The 21,273-nt window shown below is 54.8% G+C and overlaps 3 protein-coding genes across 3 annotated transcripts; 2 read left to right on the top strand and 1 right to left on the bottom strand.

Moving 5' to 3' along the window:
• The first annotated feature begins 432 nt into the window (after nucleotides 1–432).
• On the top strand, nucleotides 433–4,005 carry H257_15617 (hypothetical protein). Its single transcript, XM_009843780.1, has 4 exons — nucleotides 433–1,191; nucleotides 1,244–2,215; nucleotides 2,283–2,390; nucleotides 2,713–4,005. Exons 1-4 carry the CDS (start codon nucleotides 484–486, stop codon nucleotides 3,829–3,831), a joined length of 2,907 nt encoding a protein of 968 aa, XP_009842082.1. The 5' UTR covers nucleotides 433–483; the 3' UTR covers nucleotides 3,832–4,005.
• A 671-nt stretch (nucleotides 4,006–4,676) lies between these two features.
• On the top strand, nucleotides 4,677–7,843 carry H257_15616 (hypothetical protein). The gene has a single exon (XM_009843779.1). It carries the CDS (start codon nucleotides 4,691–4,693, stop codon nucleotides 7,775–7,777), a length of 3,087 nt encoding a protein of 1,028 aa, XP_009842081.1. The 5' UTR covers nucleotides 4,677–4,690; the 3' UTR covers nucleotides 7,778–7,843.
• A 61-nt stretch (nucleotides 7,844–7,904) lies between these two features.
• Nucleotides 7,905–21,263, bottom strand: H257_15615 (hypothetical protein). The gene is made up of 15 exons (XM_009843778.1): nucleotides 21,050–21,263; nucleotides 20,580–20,995; nucleotides 20,447–20,528; nucleotides 19,823–20,379; nucleotides 19,657–19,761; nucleotides 19,495–19,602; nucleotides 19,073–19,444; nucleotides 18,779–19,021; nucleotides 18,668–18,736; nucleotides 17,147–18,613; nucleotides 15,799–17,084; nucleotides 15,483–15,736; nucleotides 15,115–15,416; nucleotides 9,362–15,052; nucleotides 7,905–9,279 (listed from the first exon to the last, which is right to left on the bottom strand). Exons 1-15 carry the CDS (start codon nucleotides 21,228–21,230, stop codon nucleotides 7,975–7,977), a joined length of 12,438 nt encoding a protein of 4,145 aa, XP_009842080.1. The 5' UTR covers nucleotides 21,231–21,263; the 3' UTR covers nucleotides 7,905–7,974.
• Nucleotides 21,264–21,273: the final 10 nt, after the last annotated feature.

Raw genomic sequence — 21,273 nt, 5'->3', positions numbered from 1 at the left:
ACAGCAGGAACTTTTCCATCGATCGACACACATCGTTCTCCACCGTCTACTCCGCACAGTATCTAATCCTTCATATAAGCCCTTGTGTGTTATACGTCTTATTTGAGTGAAGTAAGTGAACGTTTTAATGACAAAAGGAGCCTCAGTAGCTGAAAGTCCGTGTCATTTTGTCAATATTTCATGCATTTTTTGCCCAAAATTGGCGTAAATCAGTTCAAATTGAAGATAAGATCATGATCTTTCTACGACTATTTTCGAAACTGTCAAATTCCCAATATTTCATATTTATATTACAGTTTGTATGACCCTGGTATCATCCCAAAAGGCCCCTACAATAGTACTGACTAGTACTGTACTAGTACGATACTGTAGTACTGTAGTACTACTAAACGTCCGATTGGATACTATTCCCTTGATGTGCACTATCCAAAAGAGAAAGATCGCCACAGTCGTCATTCTTGATTTGCCTTGGACTGACGAGACATGCTGGCACTGACATCCCTCGTGGGGATGGCTCTGATGGGCCAATCGCTGGCACTGCGTGAGTCGAACCCGAAGGCAGATCCTGCCGCGGTGGTGCTGGCTGGCCACGCCCGATTCACGGTGCTGACGTCGCAGCTCATACGCCTCGAATGGAGTGCGTCTGACTTTCGCGACGCCTCGACGGTGGTGGTAAACAACCGTGCATTGCCTGTGCCCAAGTACCAAGTGACGAAGAAGGACCAGTGGGTTGAAATATCCACCGACGCGTTGCACGTGCGATATGACGCAACCAGCTCCGTGTCGTTTTCGGACGCCAACTTGCGCGTCCAAGTGAAATCTGTCTCAAGCAGCAATCGCACGGTTACATGGACGCCTTCGTTGACGGACAAGGACGACAAGCGTTTGTTTGGGTCGCTACGAACCCTCGACATGACCAACGGCACTGTCGACTTGAATTGCAATGCAGGCGGGCCTGACACCATTGCCGACTCGCACTGTACGTATGGGCTGGTCAGTCGAAGTGGCTACGTCGTTGTGGACGATTCGTTGAGCACGGAGCTCGACAACGACCCGTGGCCGTGGGTTGTCGAGACGTCGGCGAAACCCGCCACCAGCTGCGCCGCCATCCCCCCGCTAGAACGTCGCGTGTGCGGGTACAACGTCGTGTCGCAAGACCAATGCGATGCCAACGGATGCTGCTTTGACGACGTACGGTCCACCTACTGTACTGCTCATGTCTTCTCATGCGATTGTGTTCTAGTTGGCGTCGCTGCCCAACGGGTTCTCGTGCTACTATGGCGCCCAAGCGTACCAGGACTTGTACTTTTTTGGGCACGGGCTTGAGTTCAAGCAAGCTCTCCACGACTTGACGCTGGTGGCTGGCAAGATTCCGCTGCCGCCCAAGTTTGCGTTTGGGGTGTTTTATTCGCGGTGGTGGGCGTACAACGACGTGGACATTGACGGTATCAGCCACGAATATGCGACACGGTCCATTCCTCTGGACGTGGTCGTGCTCGACATGGACTGGCACTTGACGTTCTACAAGAACAACTCGGCCGATCAGAGCGGCCAGCCCAAGGGGTGGACCGGCTACACATGGAACAAGGAGTTGTTTCCTGACCCCAAGGCGTTTCTCGCGCACTTGCACAGCAACGGGCTCCACGTGACGCTGAATCTGCATCCCGCGTCCGGCGTCCAGCCGTGGGAGGACTCGTACGAGGCCATGGCCACCGCAATGGGCATCGACCCAGCCACCAAAGCGTACGTCCCGTTCGACTTGACCAACAAGTCGTTTGCCACGAACTGGCTCCAACTTTCTCTGCAACCCCGCCAAGACGAAGGCGTCGACTTTTGGTGGCTCGACTGGCAGCAGGGCGAAGACTGGTTCGTAGCGCACAACCAAGCGTCCCCCAACCTGAACCCAACATTGTGGCTCAACCATGTGTTCTTTACGAACCCGTTCCAGTGGCGAAACGACACGCGTCCTGTGCTCCTGCATCGCTTTGGTGGCCTCGGCAACCACCGGTACCCGCTGGGGTTTTCCGGCGATGTCGTGCCGTCGTGGCAGTCGCTCCAGTTTCAGCCGTACTTTACAGCCAATGCTGCCAACGTTGGGTTTGCGTACTGGAGCCACGACATAGGCGGGTTCCAACAAGGTCACGATGCCCAACTGTACACGCGGTGGATTCAATGGGGGGTGTTTTCCCCCGTACTGCGTACCCATTCTCAAAAGGTACGACTAGTAGCTACTACTACTACTATTACTAGCTCCACTTTCAACCTTGTTGGTGTGGTTGTAGGACAGCGTGTCGGACCGACGGATTTGGACGTACCCGAATGCAAACTACGAAATCATGCGCCATTTCATCAACTTGCGCCGGCGGTTGGTGCCGTATATATACACCCAGGTACAGCAGTACTGCATATATTACCCATAAATCGGCCTTGATTGTGCAGATTCGCCAAATCTATCGATTGATTGTTTGATTTGTTTATAAAGTTGAATGGAATATCACACTAATTGAAGTCCCACTCTAATTAAATGGTGTTGATCCTGGTTTCGTGCAATCGGATTGGCTACATATACTCTTCTGTACTTGGATTGTGTCGATTTATTCTCCATGTCCGTCCAGTTTAGAATAAACACAACACTATTATATATATATATATACTATATCACATGTTTCCTCTTTTGATCAACTAACATAGTTCATATCTATCTATCGGTAGAGCCGCCTCACGCACGACACGGGGCTCGCAATGCTGCACGGTTTATACTACGAATGGCCAGAATTCGACGAAGCGTACTCGTATACCCATCAGTACGCGTTTGGTTCGTCGTTCGTGGTGGCGCCCGTCGTCCAGCCGGTGGATCCGACTACGCAGCTGGCGGCCAAGTCGGTGTGGGTGCCCCCTGGCGTCTGGTTCGATCTGACACGGGGGTCGCTCGTGACTGGCCCGATAGTGTACAAGCGGTGGTACGCGTTGGATGAGGTGCCGTGGTTCGCCAAGGCGGGTAGTATCGTACCGTTCGGACCAGAAGCGACCGCCTCCAGCTTGGGGCAAGCGCAGACCGCCCCCGATGCGCTCGTGTTGACCATCATTCCCGGCACGCCCCACGGAAGCGGGGCCGTGTACGACGACGCGGGCAACTCGTCCGCGTATTTGCGTGGTGACCAACACTCTTGGACGCACTTTACCTACGACTCCCAGGACAATGCGTCGATGGTGGTGACGATATATCCCGCCAATGGAACATTTGCCGGGCGGCGGCCCCGCCAACGCTACCTCTTGGAGCTTCGCCACGCGGTCCCGGCTCGCCATGTACAAGTTGACGGCCGTGACGTGGCATACTGTGCGTTCGGTAACGACGAGGCTACACCAGAGGGCGGAGGATGGACGTACGATCCATCCCACTTGACATTGCTTGTGCACTTGGACGTTGCTGTCACGTCCACGACGCGCGTTCGTGTGCAATTTGACACCCCCGCCAGTTTGTCGACCAAAGTCGACTTGAACGGGGTAGTGGGGACCATGGCGCGGCTCCAGCACGTCAAAACCCTGCTGGACCTCCAGTTTGCGTATGCAGAGGACTACCCGTACTTGCGCCACGCGTACGGCATGAGTCGCCGCATCCAGTACAACTTGACGTCATTCTTCCAGGAAGTGGCACTGTGGCCACAATGGATCAAGCTGGGCGTGGCCGAAGTCCGCAAGTTGAAGCTAGCTCCGTCGGTTCAAGCGCAAATTGTGCACCTACTCGCTGACGACACGGCAGTACCTCACGAGTCCCGTGTAGACAAAGTGTTTGCAGACGATCAGGTGGCGGACGTGCTGGTATTCAACTAGCTGGCAAATTGCTGTCGTCGTGGGATGCTGCTGTCAGAGGGGGTTTTGCATTGTTTCGGTGGAAGGTTGCATAGTAATTAGCAGTCCTCTCACTATATATATGACACTAATAACGTTTAGCGTACATGTACATGTATGTGCATTGTTGAATACACCAAGCTCGATACATAAAACACCTTTCATTTCAAAGCAGTGCTTTGGCTCACAGAACGCACTCTTGCTGTGTGGGCAATTGAGGCAACATCACACTTTGGGACAGTAAAGTTCGTGCATGATGTACGCGTACGATTAAAAGTAACATTAATATTGATAGAACTACTACTATTAATAGTGGTATTAATAGTACTCGGTATATATTTAAATCTACGTAATTGCTTCGTCGAACTATTAATAGCATTAGTATTAATAACGTTAGTACTAGTAATACTACGTAGTAATATACCAGTAGTCTGGATTCGATACGAACCGTCGAATCGAATCTCGCATCCGAATCGAATCACGAATCGACGCTATTGGCTAATCTATTTTTGAGTGGGTTTGATTGGCTCTTGCAGAAAGGACAAGTGTATTCAACCAATCAAAACTCCGATGTGATTCAATATTGATTAGACAAGCCAGGCGAATTTTGGAAGCGTATAGCGAATTCACAATACTTGGGAGTATTATTGATACTTACGGAGTACTGTTAAGACGGGACAGCATTGAATATTAATACCAGCCTTGGATACTATGGTTAATATAATATAATTGTAGTATTAATAGTACTACGTAGTATTCAAAATTATACTACTATTGCGATATCCGGATATAGACGTACTGTTATCCGGCCTTCATCACCTCGCATTCGACTCCACTGAAAATGGTGGGCGGCCCGTACAAGAACACGAATGACTTGATCCTGGCGGCCGAATCATCCCTGGCGCTCTTGGCGCAGATGGACGATGGAGACGTGGAAAGCGCTCCTCATGATCTGTTTACCGACGACCACTCTTCAAAGCATGATGCCCCATCCTCGTATGCGGATCCCGAGTCGTCGTGGGAGTTGTCGGAATTGGCCGAGTTGAGTACCACAGCACCTGTCGAGAGTTCCGTGCTGGATGGTCGTGCCCATGTGAAGGTTCAATTTCCAGATGGAACTGTGGAGTATGTGGACGTACATGCTGCGTCCACCACCGTTGGAACGACACTGGCGTTGGCATGGAAGAAGCGCCATCACACTTCCAAGTTTCTGGACAAGAAGCACCTTCGTGGGTTCTTTCAAAGCCGCGAAGTCGCGCTCGATTGGTTCCTTCTAGACTGCGGACTGGCATTAGAAGGCACGTTGCAGATGCACATCACTCAGGCGTCGGCCGAGTGGACGTCGCTCGCGTCGTCGTCAACCAATCACAATTTGTCCATTTCCAGCGCATATCAAGTCGAATCCGAGAGACATTCCCTAGCGCAAGTGAACACTTCCATCCCTTCCGTGGCCAGCGAGCCCGCGGCCGAATGGCTGGAGCATCAAGTGCGCCCCGAAGAGCAAGCATTTGCCGCCGCCCTCGAGCGCTTTTTCCTCAAGGTCGACATGACGGACGACCCGAACGCCCTGTGCAAGCACATTTTGACGGAATACACGAACATTCTTCAATCGGAGATGGCCAAGCAAGACGCGTTGTCGGCCACGTCTCCGTTTCAGCTACGACAGCATCATCCATTGGACATCAACGTTGGCGACGAACTTCGTAACGAACGCAATACGTGGCGGTTGCTCTATGACCTCCGTCAATTGAGCGTGCTCCGATCCTCTCAACCATCCCCCATCAACGACGACTACATCGACGCCACCTCGTCCGAGTTGGACGCTGTCGCAGGCCTCGACCTCCGGCCAATTCATGCGACCAAGCAAACGGTGCTCAGTTGGCTAGAGTCCATCGCGTCGGAACACGTGTCCGTCACGAGTGAGCTGCGCAACATGCAGCATTCGCGCACGCTGGGCCGCGTCAAGCAGCGGTCGCTTTCGTTCTCCATGGACCCGGACAGCACCCTTCGAGAGGGCGACCATCACGTCGACAAGGATGACGTCGAAGACGATGCCGATCTGCTCAAGGGCGTGTGGCAACTCGTGCGCGCCGGACGGCCTAAGGAAGCGGCGGATCTGTGTATCCAGCTGGGCCAGCCGTGGCGCGCCGCGTCGCTGAGTGGCGGAACGGTGTGTGGCAACGACGACGACGACAGCGAGCTCAGTCGATGGGGCAACCCCCTTCGCATCCTGTGGAAGCAAATGTGCTGGCAGTTTGCCGAGGCGCGGCCCACGTCAAACCTGCGCAAAGGAAAGAGTCTCGAGGCGCGAGAGTACGAAGCCATCGTGTACGGAGCTCTGAGCGGCAACTCTGCCGCGCTGTTGCGGTCTTCGCTGTGCGAGTCGTGGGAAGACCATTGCTGGGCGCTGCTGAGTGCTGCGATACAGTACGAGCAGGACGGGAAGCTCCTGCACCTGCTCCGGCTCAAAGCCAACGCGACCGACCTATTCGTTGAAAACCAACCCGACTACCTCCACTTGTACGAGTCGTTTGTCGAACAGACCAAGTCCGTGGCCCGCTTCTCGTCCAATTTGAGCACGTTGTTCAACGAAGTTGCCGCGAGCTCAAGCGACGTGGTGCGGCGGCAAGCGAGCCATCCCCATCGCCGGCTCCAATCCAAGTTGATCGTGTCGGACGTGGAATCGATCGTGTCGTCCATCTTGAAGCCTCTGTTTCAAGATCCATCTGCTGAAGACTTTTCGTGGGATCTCCGCTTAAACACATCCGCGCTGCCCTCAGACGCTCTGCCCCCCCAGCTCGTGCGGTTTGCATCGCATTTTGTGCTGTTCATGACCGCCACGGGCGAGACCTTTGACACATCCACGGGGTATTTGATCCAAAAGGCATACATTCGGCACTTGATCAAGCATTCCCAGCACAACCTCGTGGCACTGTACGCGTCGCGGCTGCCAGAGGACGGCCAGGCGTCGATTTATGTGCAGTTTCTCACGTCGATTCGCAACGCCGATGCACGGCAGCAGGGCCTCCAGTCTATCGCCAAGTACTGCTGCGAGACTTGTCCGCGTTTATTTGCCCAGATCACAAAGGATGCCGTGCAGGTTCTCGTCCAGTTGAACGAGTCGTCGGACGACATGTCTCGGATCCAAGCGCTGCGGCTGTTGTGCCTGGACCCGCGGCATCGAGGGGAACTGCTGCATCAAGCGAATCGGCTGGCCAGACATTTCGTGGCTGAGCGCAAACCATCTCGCGTCAAGTCCGTTCTCCAAGCCGTCCCCGACGACTCCCTCGCCGTCGTCCACGATGCCTGTCGTCGCCATGTCGAATCGGTTGATGGGGATGCTTCTTCGTTTTCATGGCAGCACTACTTGGACGAGAATAATCCCCAACTCGACCAAGTTGTCCGGGAGTTTTTGTCGTGGACGGCGTTCGTCGCAGCTACCGACGCGTACGATGCATGGCGCCACGTCCTGTCGCACTCGACTGGCGGCGGGTTGCCCTGCTTTGACGACGAGGAGAAGCGGGTCAAGGTGCTGACATACCATGCGACGAACGCCATTGCGTTGTTGTATGATGTGCTGCAGTTTGAAGGCGGTTGGCTATCGTCGACGACTGGTCAAGACGACGGGACCGACGTTTCCAGCGGCGCCATGCGAGCCGCGTGCCTGCCGTTCGTCGTGTTTTCGCTCTATCGAGTGTGCACCGACGCTATCGATTCGTTTGCGGACCTGCAGCATTATCCGACGCAGGCCCAACAAGAGTTGACCCTTCCGTTTGCGCAAAAAGCGCTGCAGCTTGCCTCCGTGGTGGCCAACGACCAGTATAAAGTATACGAGTCCTTCGACGTCGATCAAGTCAAACAGCTGCTGCATCTGCTGCAGCAAAGTGCGTCCAGTATGCTGGACCTCCAAGGCCGCATAGTCCTTTAAACTCCATAACAATGTAGTATTCATGGAGAAAGTTTAGCCAATATCAAACGCGATGCAATGAACGACCACTCCTTGTTTAGGGCTGTGGTTGCCATTGAATACACTTAACATTTTTATACCATACATTTGGTGGTATTACAATGGACTACTAGTATGTTGAAGCAGCGGGGGACTTAAATGACCAGGACAAAAATATACTAACCGATTACGAAATACGCGTTGGCCAAGAGCCATCGCCGGTCGTCGTCGTCATCTGGCAGCTTGATCCAGACAGAGAACACTACGTGTTGGGTCGGAGGCGACGTCTTGTTGTCGACGACATGCACTGGCATTTCATGTACGTCGGTGGCGTCTTGGTCGTAGCTCAAGGGGTCGGTCACGTCGGCAGCTTTCGTGACGGTCATGTGGATGGGCGGAAGTTCTTCAATCATGTTTATCTTGCAAGGTTTGACAAGGGTGCGCGTCGACTCGTCCCATGTGGCGTTGTACGCGAGAATGCCCGACAGGTGGATGTCCTGGGCAGTGGTGTCGGCCGCCGCCGCTTTTCGCAGCTTGATGCGTTGCTTGGCAAGTCGATATATCAGCGGCGATCGAACCAGCAATGAGTCGGCCACGAAGAACGACGCGGTCAAATGTTCCCACGACGATAGCATGTCTGGGTGCTGCTGAATCACATGATGTGTGAGCAATTCAACTGCGCGGTGCGGGTCTGTGAGCGCTGGCAGCCAATACGTCGTGAAGGTGCCATCTTCCACAGAATGAAAAAACTTACGACCTCGTTTGACGTGGGTGAGCAACTGCGCACACGTTTTCATCCGGAACTGGGGCGTCAGGTACCACGACGAGGGAAACTTTCCCAGCAACACCTGTTGCGCTTCGTCGTACCAGTCGGAAATGTGCTGCAAATACTGCGCCAGCGCTCGCTGGATGTGCGACACTTGCGACGAAAACTGGAGCCATTCCCAGTGCAGATATCGATGCAATTCGCTGGTCTTGGGGAACGTTCGCGCCGACGCCAACACGTCGTAGAAACTCATCTTGAGATCGTGCGAAAATGCACCGAGGTCGTGGATGAGGGCTTGGTCGTTGTGAGCGACGTCGTACCCGGCAACGCCTGGAAAACACTGGCGATACTGCGAAAAGACATTTACTGGAGGTTCGAGGGCAAGGGGCACGGGGACGGCTGTGATGGTATGTTCGTACGGAACTTGAGCAGCAAGCCAGTCCTGACATGCCGCGTAGGTCGTCGGGGAAACAACAACATCACTTGGGGATGGCTTGGATACACTCTGACAAGCGTGTAAATTCCAGTCAAACAGATACTGCAGTCGGTCGAGTTGGTGCTTATTGACAATGTACGCCGCATACACCCGAACAAGACAGTCTCGAATCGACGACGCCAGTCCTTTGGCCACCACGACCACCAGTTCTTTCGCGGCGGTTTCGAGCGTGTTGTCGTCTACTTGCGCGTGATGCATCCAATCAAAGTACGCTGCGTTCATCTACATCATATACAACACGCATATAATGAACATCGCCACGTTTCCCCATACTATATGTATTTATGCGACTCATGACACGAACCTTGATCACGTGGTGGAAATGACAGAGTATGACAAGACCGTTTGCAACAACGTCCCACTGCGTGATGTCTGCCACCGTCGCTGCTTCCTTCTCGAGGACGGCGGCGCACGACTCGATGGCCATTTTCACGTCCGAAATCGGGTGGACAAACCATCGCTTGGCGGCATTTGTGGCAATGCACGAGCTTATGGGGCGTTGCATGTCCGTGATGAACCACAGCCGGTGCTGCGGTTGGGGTTTCTGGTTGATGGCTTCCTGCCACGCCAGACTTAGCTTTTCCCACGTATCGACGCTCGTGCGGTTGCACTCGAACAAACACATCCACGTCCCAGTGGTCGTGGCTCGGTCGAGCTCGTCCAGTAGCGTCGACACTGCATCATTTTCGCCGCTCAACACGGAGACCAACGGGTTGGTGGTTCTTCCTGGAGCAATAGTGTTGCTGTGTTGTTGTTGCAGCACCATCAACATGGTGGGCATGTCGTCGCAAAACACCATGATGGGGGTCGTCTGGTCAGTGGCGTCGAGCACATGCGCCAGCGTCCGGACCACAGACGTCGGCGGACTACTCGGTGCGATGTCTTGCCATGCAAACTGCACCAGGTCATTCAAGGCGGCCCATCGCCGCGGGCTTTGGAGGCACAGCAGCAGCACAAACTGATGCAACAAGGCTGCCGCGACGTTGTTCAAGTGACCAAGGGCTTGCGCATGTTCCCAATCGTCGTGAACGATTGCATGTTCGTGCGTCAACACGTACTCGTACATGTACTCGAACCCGCGATGCTTGGTGATGACACATAAATTTGCCCACGCAGCTTTGGAGACCCACGCAGGACGTCGCAAATGGTCGACACCGCTCACAGGGAATGCATAGCACTGGTTGTCCAAGATGCACGCAATGTCCATATACAAGCTCGTGGTGGCGGCGCACGGCGTCATCCACGCCGGCGTGTGTAGAATCCGAGTGGCCGCCACGAGAAACCGCCACAGCAACACATGGTTAGGATGGAGCAACTTGGTCATGGACGCCGAGAACGCACCGAGCAATGCCTTCTGGTCGGTCGTGTACACCACGTCGGGTTTGAGGATTTTTTTCATCGGTTTCTTTCGCAGATTGGCGGTGGAAGAAGCCGCGTTGCTAGTGAGTCGGCGGGACGATGACCGCTGCAACATAGTAGTGCGGGCGTCGACCCCCCCTCGCAACGTGGCCACCTGCCATTCGCTGCGCAACTTGGTCACGAACGCGCGCAACGGCCGCACAAACTCGTCCAACGAGATCGTGTACTGATGATTCACCAGACCCATTCCCACGACACAATCAAACATTAGCGTCGCCAGCGGCACCACCGCGTCCGCATACTGGTGCTTGGACGCGTGGTCAACCATCACCTCGTCCTTTTTGGCGTCGGTTGCAACTTGCTTTCGGTTGATGTCTTCTAGCAGTTCCAGCAACACGTGCGGCTGGTCTTCTTTCGTCGGGGACGAGCTCGCGAGCTGAACGAGCAGGGCGTGTTCCGCCTCGCGCAAGTCGCGGCATGAATCGGCATAGTCCACGGACGCCTGGCGTTGTTTGCTGCATTCCTTGTCATCCCACATATCCAAGCACATGACGTCAAAGAAGTCCGACGCGTCGGCGCTGCTCAAGCTAAAGTTGACGACGTGGAACTCGCGGTGCACCGCCGCCGAAAACGTCGGGTACCGAATTGGTGTGGTAAAGTACACGGCCCAGTCCGCCTGCAGCCGCTCCATCCGGTCGTCGACGCGCAAGTACCGCACTCCGTCGCTACATCGGACTTTCAGGAAATGTGACAGCGATCCCGAGAATTGCCCTTCGACGTTTTCAATCAACAACGGGTGGTGGAGTTTAATCGCACGAAGAATCGCGCGCTGGAGCACCGTTTCCATCGACGATGTGCAGATCAGGTGACCACGGTACATGGACGCCAACCACGTCTTGGCCACCATTTCCGGGTCAATCAGCACCGTCCATTTGACCAGCGCCGGGATTGCATTCACAGTCAGGACCGCGTTCGACACGTAAAACGAACTCCGGGGCAGGCCGTGGAGGTGCCACCCTTCGACGTCGGTGCGATCGTGGGCGAAAAAACCGAGGGACGTGTCTGACGGCAGCAGAATCTGGTGCGCTTGGAGCACGCTATGGATTCTGTCCAGAACTTTTTGTCTTGTGGGCCATGGATACGGCTTCAAGTAGACAAACGTGGACGCAGCGACCGCGCACATGCCAGGCAGCCACGCGAGTTTGAGCTGCTCGGCCTCGAGCGCGTCGTTCCACTTGATGAGTTCGTGGTCGAGGTACTCTTGCGACGATTCAACCACCCGGCGCGCTTCTCGGCGATGTTCCATTTGCCGTTCCAGCACGTCCAGGTCCCGCTTTCGACTGTCCATGTCGGCTTGTGTCATGCCCAGCTGATTGGCCACCACGCAGTGCATATCGTGCAGGGCTGCGTTGCGCGCTTGAATCGATTGGATGCGGGCGCGGCTGTCCTGGATTTTGACGGCGATTTTCTTGCTCGCGTCGTACCCCACTTGCCACTTGGCCACGTAGTCCAGACACGCCATGAGCGTCTGCACGCACGGGCTTTGCGTATGCATGTCGGCTTTGGCCATATTCGACATGAACTTGATCTTGGCCAGGATCGACGCAGGGGCGCCGGGAAAGTGCGTCAGCATTCGCTGCAGTGTGAACCGCACGCTGCCCTTCTTGGCCGTCTTCTTATCGTCCATGTCGATGGTCCCCGCCACCGAGTCCTTGATTCCTTTGACTTGGGCGCCCAAGGCGGCGACGACGTCAGTCATTTGAGAAAGTAATCCCGACGGCAATTTCGACGACCGCGGTTCGTCCAGCCAGTCGTCCGAGAACGACAGGACGTCGTTGATGCGGCGGTGAAGCTCCTTGTCGTACGGGTCCATGTGGCTTGCCAGCTTGTCCGTCAACAAATCGCACTCGGCCGATTCTCGTCGAATCTCGTCCACGCCGACGCCAAGTTGGGTCGAAATATCATGAATCGACTGCTGCAGCGGCACTAGGTCCCGCGAGCAGTCGGCGGCACGCTGCGTTTTGTCATGAATTCGCTTGGATAAGAGTCCGATGGCGACGGCGATGTCGTGGATGCTCGTAGTGACATGGCTGGCATGAATGAGGGCATTGGAAAGCAACTTTTCAGCGTCCTTGATGGCGTGGGTGGTGTGGCTAAGCAACGCCGCCACGCACTCGGAGAAGTGGAACCGAGTTAGCGATGCCGCGTGGTCAACGGAGCCGCTAGCCAAGTGCGCCTCGTTCAACACTTGCACTTCTGCGTACATTTGCATCAGCGTATCCCGCATGGGATGGTCGATCAAGTGATGTTTCAGCGTACTCCGACAGATCTGACCGACGTCCGTCCCGTCCGACTTCGTGACGAGCCACAAAATATGCGAGTGCGCATACAAGCTAGGGCGGTCGCAAAGCACTGTATACGTCGATCCGCAGCTTGCTTCATGAGCACTGGACACGTCGAATGCAAACACGACGAAGACGGGGGAGACGGCGGTTATAACTTGGAGGTCGTTCCAATCGGATTGACTGATCGAGGTTGCATTGTGAACAAACACAATGCGTGGCCGGTGTTGCGGTGGTTTGTTAGTTCGCAAGTAAGTCAAAATACGATCGTGGGGCTCGACATGGAACGGCACGTCGAGAATGTGACCGGCCAATTCAAAGGTCGAAGCTAGGACGGTGTGGCCACCAGAGGGTCCGTAAGTGAAGATGTACGTCAGGCGAGGATGTTTTCGGAGGGGCAACGTCAGCACACGAAGGACGCGGGCCAGCAACCCGGCTTGCGACGACGAGATAAACGTGTCGCGGTGGTTGGTCCCAGAGCGATGGCTTTTCAACCAACTTCCGAGCGTGTCTGTCAAGTACTTAGTGCGGAAGATCTCTTCGTAACACTGCGGTTGGTGGATGTTTGGGCTATACATGAGCGGGTTGAGCCGAAAGGTCGTGGTCAGTTTGTCTGCGTCGTCATTGCCGAACACACTGGCACAGCATGAGACAAGGTGCTGCCGGAACCACTCGACATCGTCCACACTTCGAAACACGTCTTCGTACTCGCGCTGACATTCGTGGCTCCATAGCATGGCTACTCCAGAGGACGCATACACTTCACCAGGCATCCCGCACACCACCCGGAGGACGTCGAGGCCCCGCGCCAGCACGTTCCATCCCAGCGCCGTGTTGTGTCGCAGATGGTGGACTAACTTCGCCGTCGCCGCCGCCACTTGGTTGCCAAATGGAAACAGGGATGAACACGCGACGATGGCATGTTGGGCGACCACCGTACAAATGGTCAACAGAAACGAGTCAGTATACGCTGCCAGACGAATTTGCACAAAGTGCCGCAAGATGCGACCGCTCACACAAGGTTTCGAACTGTGTCGCATGGTTGCCAGAAACACCGCGTGGGGCACCGAGATGGATCGGGTGTCGACCAGCCACGAGTGGTTCTTGTCTTCTGTCCATTCTCGAATAAAGTCCAAGCCAGTGTCAGCGGATACATGCACGTCGTCTAGAAGCACCAAATGCGTTGACTCTGTTCGAGTGCCCATGACATGTTGACGAATCTCCACCAACGGCTCGAGAATGAGCTGCTTTGTGGTGTATGACGACCGATGTCGACACGCTGCAAGCAATTGGGGGTCGAGTTCCGGCCGCAGCAACATCGCTTGAAGCACCATCGACTTGCCACAAGCCGTGGGACCAGTAAATACAATCGGCACCCGAGTGGCAGGGTAGTGGTTACAGACTGCCATTCGAGAAAAGAAATGTCCAATCGCAACATTCGAGTGTGGCACCACGATGCCTGCTGATGGTGGTGGTGGTTGCGGCGGACTTGCCGTCGAGGGAGGCGGCAGCTCCTCCCACAGCCTCCACGACAAAGTTGGACTGTCGAAAACAAAGTCAAACACAGCTTTGGATGTACCCGGTGGAAACGGCACCGCCGATCGCCGCATGTGGGGTTTGGTCCCAGCCAACACTTCCTTCAACGAGTCACTAAACGCTTGCTTCACATCGCCGTCTTCCAGGCCACCGCCGATACACCACACCGCGGCAAACACAAAGTACCCCTCGGCCAGCACCACGGACTGATGGCCTTGTGCTGGCCACCCGCCGTCCGCCTCGACCACCATGTCCACCAAGCGGCATACACTGAGCATATGGTGCGTCTGTCGAGTCGTGGTCGGCTGCTTGAGCAGCCCAAATGTCACGGTCATGACCCACACCGCCGTATCCGAGATCGCCTTGCTGTGCACTTTGCCGTTTGATCCTGGCCGTTGGCACCACGTGGACAAGATTTGACGCCACGTCAAGCAGTCGGCGTCCATGTAGACGTGCCCGCTGACTGCGGCAAAGCTTGGGCTTACTTGCGCCAACATGTCTGTTTCCACGACCAGTCGCCACGTATGCTGAATGCCCTTGGCCATATTGAACAGCCGCATGTTCATATGCTGTTCCAGAAACGACACGACGGCATCGGTCATGTCTTGCGACGCTGCGCCGTCCAACACGATCCACGTCTCGACCTTCGCCGCGACAACTGTGGCGTCGTGAATCCACTGCTGCAAAAGGCCACACCTCGTGTCCCCGTAAAATGACCCCACAAGGTTCTCGACACTGGACGTGTACACTCGAAGTACCTATATATAATACACGTGCCCAGCATGTCAACGCATACAAAGGTCATTACGTAAAGGAGTACATGGACTTTAGTCGATGGGTTCAACACGATCTTAACGGCGGCAGCCGCTGTCAACATGGCCGACTTGCTGGACAGGGTTGCCCCCGAGACCAACGTACACAAGTATATGTCTGTGTTGACCAGGAATTGGTGCAGTTTTCGGGTCATGTAGTCAGAAACGTCGATAGAATGAGAGGACGAAGACGACGATGTCCACGTGGAAATGGCAGTGCGAATGGCCTCGTCTTTTGACGACGATGTCGCAGAAACAGACGAAGGGGATCGGAACGTATGGTCCAACACAGCTCGCGTCGACTGTACATCTACGATCCATGTACATATGAATCGACATGTTTAGTCATGTTGGTGGAATAAGACTGGATGGATACCTTGATGTGAGAGGCGAGGAAGGAATACGCTTTCGATGGCTTGGGTCATGGCGACCACTTCGTCGTGCAAACTCGTCATTTTGGCTGCCTGAATCATGTGCGAGGCCAAATCGCAGCTTGCGGTGCGCACCAGCACGCGAATGTACCCGTGCGACAAGAGCGCGGTCATGGGGATGTCACTCGAGAGGTTCAGTTTCTCGATGCACATGGTCTCTAGAAACCGGACAATTCGTTTGGCCATCGTTTCAAAGTGCCTATTTGATAATTTAGCTAGTTACCCAACGGGTGGCAGTGTCGTAAGAGTAACTGTACTTACGTGAACCCAAACACATACAGCGTACTCATCGTGTACTGCAACAGACATGGTTGGACCACCGAGCAAGGCATGAACGCGGCACTGAGGCTCGTGGGTAAGGGGGCACACGTTCGATGGCTATTCAGCGTGCACAACAACGCAAATGACGGGTGTAACTCGGCCTTGGGATACTGCGGAAGGTGGAGCACGTGCAACGCGTGACTGGCTGCAAAGTGCACCATCACTTGGGTCAGTATCGACAACAAAGGGGAAGGAGCGTCGTTCATGCGATGAAGGAGGAGCCACGATCCGGACGCGGCGGCCCCCTTCAACACGTGACCTAGGGTAGTCCACTTGGATTCTTTCGACAAGACTTCGACCACCAACGACGCCCCGATAGATTGCGTCAAGTACACGGCGGTATGCACCATATGAAACCCCTGTAGCATCACCCCTCGAAGGTGGCGCATGCTCATGAACACGCTGTACAGCATCTTGTCGGTGGAGACGTTGCTTTGAGGTTGTCGGATGCACAGAAACTCGTTTTGGTAGTGCATTTCCGTGTCCAGCACTTGGATGACGTGGGCTGGCTTGGGTCGTGCGTAGTGCAGGTATCGTCTGGGTTGCGATAGCCAGTCAAAGGAATGGGTACTGCACTGCGCTAACGCCTTGGTGTGGTGGACGAGGCTGACCACTTTGGCTAGAATCGTGGCCACTTTGACATCGGTCGGCCCCGTTCGTATCGTGTGGATCAAACCCTTTTCCAACGCCAGGAGGACCTCCAACACATGGTCGTGACCAGTAACGTTAAGCGGTTGGTTGTCCATCTCGGCCTCCATCATCGCCACCCATTTGATCTGCAGGACCACCAAGATCACTTGAAGGGGCAAGTCCAGCTTGTACGCGACTTGCATGCCGTCAGAATTCTGACAAGTCGTTGCAATCAGCTGCTCGATCGACAGCTTGATGGACGCGTCCACACTCATCAGCACGTGAACGATGTCGACAAACCAACCGTCGCGCTCCGGGGTCGTACATGCGACAGGGTGCACAAGCACGAGCGTGTCCCCGGTCTTGAGCGTGATGCCCTGAATGCACTCGTGGTCGACTTGAAATATGTCGATGCCTTCAAACAACCCGTTGAGTTTCGGGGGCACGTCTTGGATGCGTTGCGCCGATAGAATGTGCGCCAAATCAAAGTTGGACACCATAAACAGTTTGGGAAACGCACTGCGCTTGGCATCGAGCATGCACGTCACCACCTTGTGCACACTCCGCAGCATGCGCAAACACTTTTCCAATGGTTCCTACAAGGACATACATGCCTTCAGCATCAACGAAACGTGGTTGGTTGCGAAGACTCATATACCTTGACGTTGTCGGAATCGGCAATCTTGGCCAAACCAGGGTTCCCCCGGACCAACTCCATCACACTACGCCACGTGGATTCCACCTTGGCAAAATCTTGCCACGCGCTGTCGCCTTCTTTTTGCTTGTAGAAGAAGCATTCGATCGCCCTCCACGACTGCTGGACGTGGCTCCACGTTTGCAGCAACTGCTGCGTGTACAAGAGTTTCACCTTCCACTCGTCCACGTCCGCTTCAATCGGGTCGACATCGTCGCTCGAGCACATTTGGTAGATCGTTATTAGTTGGTCGTCCACCATGGCCAGCAGCGGCGCAAAGTTCACGACCACGTACGTGTCCTTTAACAGGTACTTGTCGACGTGCACGACGGGTTTGCACCAGTCTTTCTTTAACGTTTGCAGACATTGTTCCAGTTGGAATTCCCGGAGGGCTTTCTGGTGCACGTTGTGCGCAAATTCGAGCACTGAGAGGATGCCGCCGCGGACGAGGTCGTCCAGCGTGAAGAGCAGCCTGTCGTCCTGGATCAGCCGCGCGTCTACGTCCAGCAGGTCCACGATTGTTTCCCAATGCCGGCCCTTCATCGCCCCCGTGGCCGCCATGTGGACGATTGGCATCCCCACGCAAAACGCGTCCAATTCCGCGTGCAACGTGGCGATCGCCGGCTGGAGCGTCGATTGTTTGCCCAGTTGGACAGTCAACACGCGCAGTTGGGCCTGCCACGCCGCCACTTTGGTCACGACGTCCTTGGCGGCAAGTTGCTCGAACGGTGTCTTGGACCACGTCGTGGTAGACGTGGTAAAGTCGGACGAGGTGGTCCAAAAGGCAAAGTACGGTTCGAGGAGGGCTTGCAACAGTGTCACATTTGTGGATTCCATCGGCGTCCAGCCAAAGATGCGGTCGCGGCGGGCGAAGTCTTGCAACCTGCGGAGGCACGCTTCGACGCTCTCGTGGAGGGTTTGCGCGTCGTCGGCGTACATTTCCACGTTGTCCTTGGACCATTCCGTCTTGGTGGTCAACACCAAGATGGCATCTTTGAGCCGCACGACGTCGCACTCGAACGCGCGTTTCTCCATAAACAGCGACGCGCTGAGCGACTTTTTCCGGGCTTCGCAAGCATCCTGGCATGTCTTGACTTCGAGCAGGATCGTCGACGGGTATCCCCGCAAGGTCCAGTGGAACTTGGTTGTCGACACGCCCACGGGGTGGTTGATCAAGTACCCGACTGCGTCCAACGACGAGAGGCGGTCTGCGATGCTGTCGACTTGGGCCTGTCGGTCGTCCACGACGCTGTCGACGTCGCTTAGAAACGTCCAGAGCACGTCCAATGTGGCTTCATTTTCCGGGGGCACCGCTAGTGTCTTCATGTCCTGGTCGTACATTTCCGCGATTCGGCGCTCTTGGTGATGGCAGTTCAAACTCAAAAACTCGAGCGAGGCTTGCATCGTGCGATGGATGTCCATGACTAGCGTCTGAGATACAGTGAGTGGTTACATGATCCTTGTGTTGGCTCGACATGAGCATACCGCTTTGATGTCGGCCGTGGAGATTTCCACAAGCGGATACTGTTCCACGTCGCACGCGAGATGGCGGACCTACACGAGATCTAAGTAGAAAAAAGGTAAGCATGCTATTACGTCATGAAGAGTGTGGCCAAACCAACGCAGCTCCCGGACAATCTCGTCAAACTCAGTCTGCGGTAGAAACGGATGGTTTCGATGGGGCTGGCACAGCGCGCGCAACGCCGTCCGGCGCTCATGAAGGCGATCGCAAAGTGCCTGGAACGCCTCTGCCAGTTGTCGTGGCATGGCCGTAGCGCGATCAAACGACACGCGCGAGTCGTCCATGACTTTGCTCCCCAGGCTCGTCACGTCGCGACTCTACGACAACGCACTACGCTGACATGCCGCCGTAAACACATACAAATGAACCTTGTTGAGCAGCGGAATTCGGACAAGTGACGTGGCCCCGTCGTTGTCTGTCAAACTGTCCTCGCCGTGGACACAGTGGATGTCCATGCAGCGCGCGATGGCTCTGGAAATGACTTGTTCAACCTGCTGCTGTACGTCACTCAGCGTGGGATGCAATTGAACCGTGCGGAGGGAATTGTTGTCCTCGTTGTCGACCACCGTGGACACGATGTGGAGGCGGATGAGTGGGGGTTTCAGCCTGGGTTTGAACATGGCGCTCCAATTCCGGCGACGGATGGTCGACACGGGACGTGTGGCGTCGCTCGAATCTGTCACGAGTTTGCACCAACGTCCAAACAACATGTCGTGGTAGTCGCCAAACGCTGTTGCCAGCTAGGATTGTACGACAGTGTCACACATAACGATGGTGCGTAGGTACGTACCGCTTGACTGAGATCGTTGGCAAGGATGTAGTCAATTCGGTTTGTGAATCGATGCATGCTGGACTGCAATGTCCTAGGTATGGTGGCGCCCTCAATGGTCTGGATGATCTATTGCCCATCGTTAAATCCTACACCACAATTATCATCAACATGACTACGTACTTCTTGGCGCCACTCGAATTTCAACGTATCGAACGCTTCGTTCAAGTTGTCCTGTTGAAGGGCAATGTAATCCTCAAGCGAATACGGCGGCCTCAACCGATGCTTCTACTCACGGTGATCAACATGATAGGTATTGAGCATCGTGTCTTCCTAGCATGTACTGTACCGCCGCGTCATAGTCGCTCTGAATCTCGTGGAACAGTCGAATGGTTGGCAGCACGCGTTGAGAAATCGTCATGATGCGATGCAAAAGGTGCAAACTCGCGCGCGTGGCGTCCAAGTGGGTGGCCACGACCTTGTCCCTAGCTTTCGAAAACGCCAGCAGTCGGTGGGGAATCTGTGGCTTGTGGCACCAATGTGTGAGCCGTTGTTGCCGCAAGTACGCCTTCACCAACGTCGAATGCAGCGGTGTGGTGATGGAATTGTTCCCTTCCCCGACGACGTCGATCTTGGAGCGGCGCATGACGCTGGCATAATCTGCATCGATGCCACGCAGCATGGCTGTCAGCATGGCGCCGTGGACTGCCAGGGTTTGAGTGATATGGTGCCGACGGATCGCGAGCTGTGTGATTCTGCCTTTGGTTTTCAGGGACAACACCCACAGGTCACCATCGTCATCCCCTGCATCGTTGCAAACAAACCGCTCGCAACGGACAAGCTCGTAAATGAGTCTGGTCTCTTTGAAGTAAATGTCTCGCTGGCGAAGGAACGCCGCCTCGTCGTCTACGTGGCATCTTGAGTGAGGCGACAATTATGGTCAACATGTAGCTTGTGTTTAGGCATATCGTACCAACAGCTGGGAGCAGCAGATTTACCCGAAACACTTGCTTTTCAATGCCTGAATGGGTAAACACAATCGAAAACATCCCCGACTACACGTGTGAGCATTCTTAGACAGCAGAAGACGCTGTGGTTGGACTGACCTTGGCATTGTATTCCTTGACTTGGCAGTCGGCCCAATGGCCAGTTATGTCGCCGGCTCCTTCAAAGTACATGGACTTGCCGTAAGTGTGGTTGGATTGAGATATGCGGAGCCATTCCTCTCTGTCGTGAAACCAGTTGGACTTGAAATAGTCGTCAAAACTATACGACGGTTCGTCGGTGGTGGAATCATGTTGGGCAATGCTTCCCTCCGTAAGAAAGCATGGCGTTGTTGGTCTGCGCTTCACTCCGCTGGAAGTATTCGGTCGCTCTTTACGCCCATTTTGCTTGGATAAGTGCATATTGCCTGTCGCTGGACGAGTGATCACGCGGTGGGCAGCACTACTTCGTGGACGAACGTTTGAACCCGTCGACGTTGGTGGCCGTGGCGTTCTTGGAACCACGGAGTCAGCGATATCTGCACCTGCATGTGAATTTTCTCTTGCATATACAGCTAGCTACATGGTTGTACCTGTTGTTGGGGATCCCGCGGTGAGTTTGAAGCTTGGAAAGTGCAGTTTCACCGTGGGCAATATGGGGTTGGATTTCGGCACTCCCATGACGTAGGTTGACCTGCTTCCTAGCCTGCTTCCTTTAGCACTTGATGGTGGGCGGACATTGTCCTCATCTTGTTCTTGGTTTTCACGCCGCATTGACGCAAGGATGAGATGTCCTTTGGATGTTCCGCGCAATATT

The sequence above is a fragment of the Aphanomyces astaci genome (genome assembly GCF_000520075.1).
Source record: "Aphanomyces astaci strain APO3 unplaced genomic scaffold supercont1.72, whole genome shotgun sequence".
NCBI classification, from domain to species: domain Eukaryota; phylum Oomycota; class Saprolegniomycetes; order Saprolegniales; family Verrucalvaceae; genus Aphanomyces; species Aphanomyces astaci.
Note: the sequence above shows the minus strand (reverse complement) of the source record. Positions and strands in the feature narration are given on the sequence as shown.

Coding starts and splice junctions, on each gene's coding strand:
- H257_15617 (XM_009843780.1), top strand. CDS start 484: ATGCTGGCACTGACATCCCTCGTGGGGATGGCTCTGATGGGCCAATCG. Junction 1,192..1,243: donor ACGGATGCTGCTTTGACGAC/GTACGGTCCACC, acceptor ATTGTGTTCTAG/TTGGCGTCGCTGCCCAACGG. Junction 2,216..2,282: donor TGCGTACCCATTCTCAAAAG/GTACGACTAGTA, acceptor GTGTGGTTGTAG/GACAGCGTGTCGGACCGACG.
- H257_15615 (XM_009843778.1), bottom strand. CDS start 21,230: ATGCGGCGTGAAAACCAAGAACAAGATGAGGACAATGTCCGCCCACCA. Junction 18,737..18,778: donor TTGGCCACACTCTTCATGAC/GTAATAGCATGC, acceptor GATCTCGTGTAG/GTCCGCCATCTCGCGTGCGA. Junction 17,085..17,146: donor CCGATTCCGACAACGTCAAG/GTATATGAGTCT, acceptor ATGTCCTTGTAG/GAACCATTGGAAAAGTGTTT.
- H257_15616 (XM_009843779.1), top strand. CDS start 4,691: ATGGTGGGCGGCCCGTACAAGAACACGAATGACTTGATCCTGGCGGCC.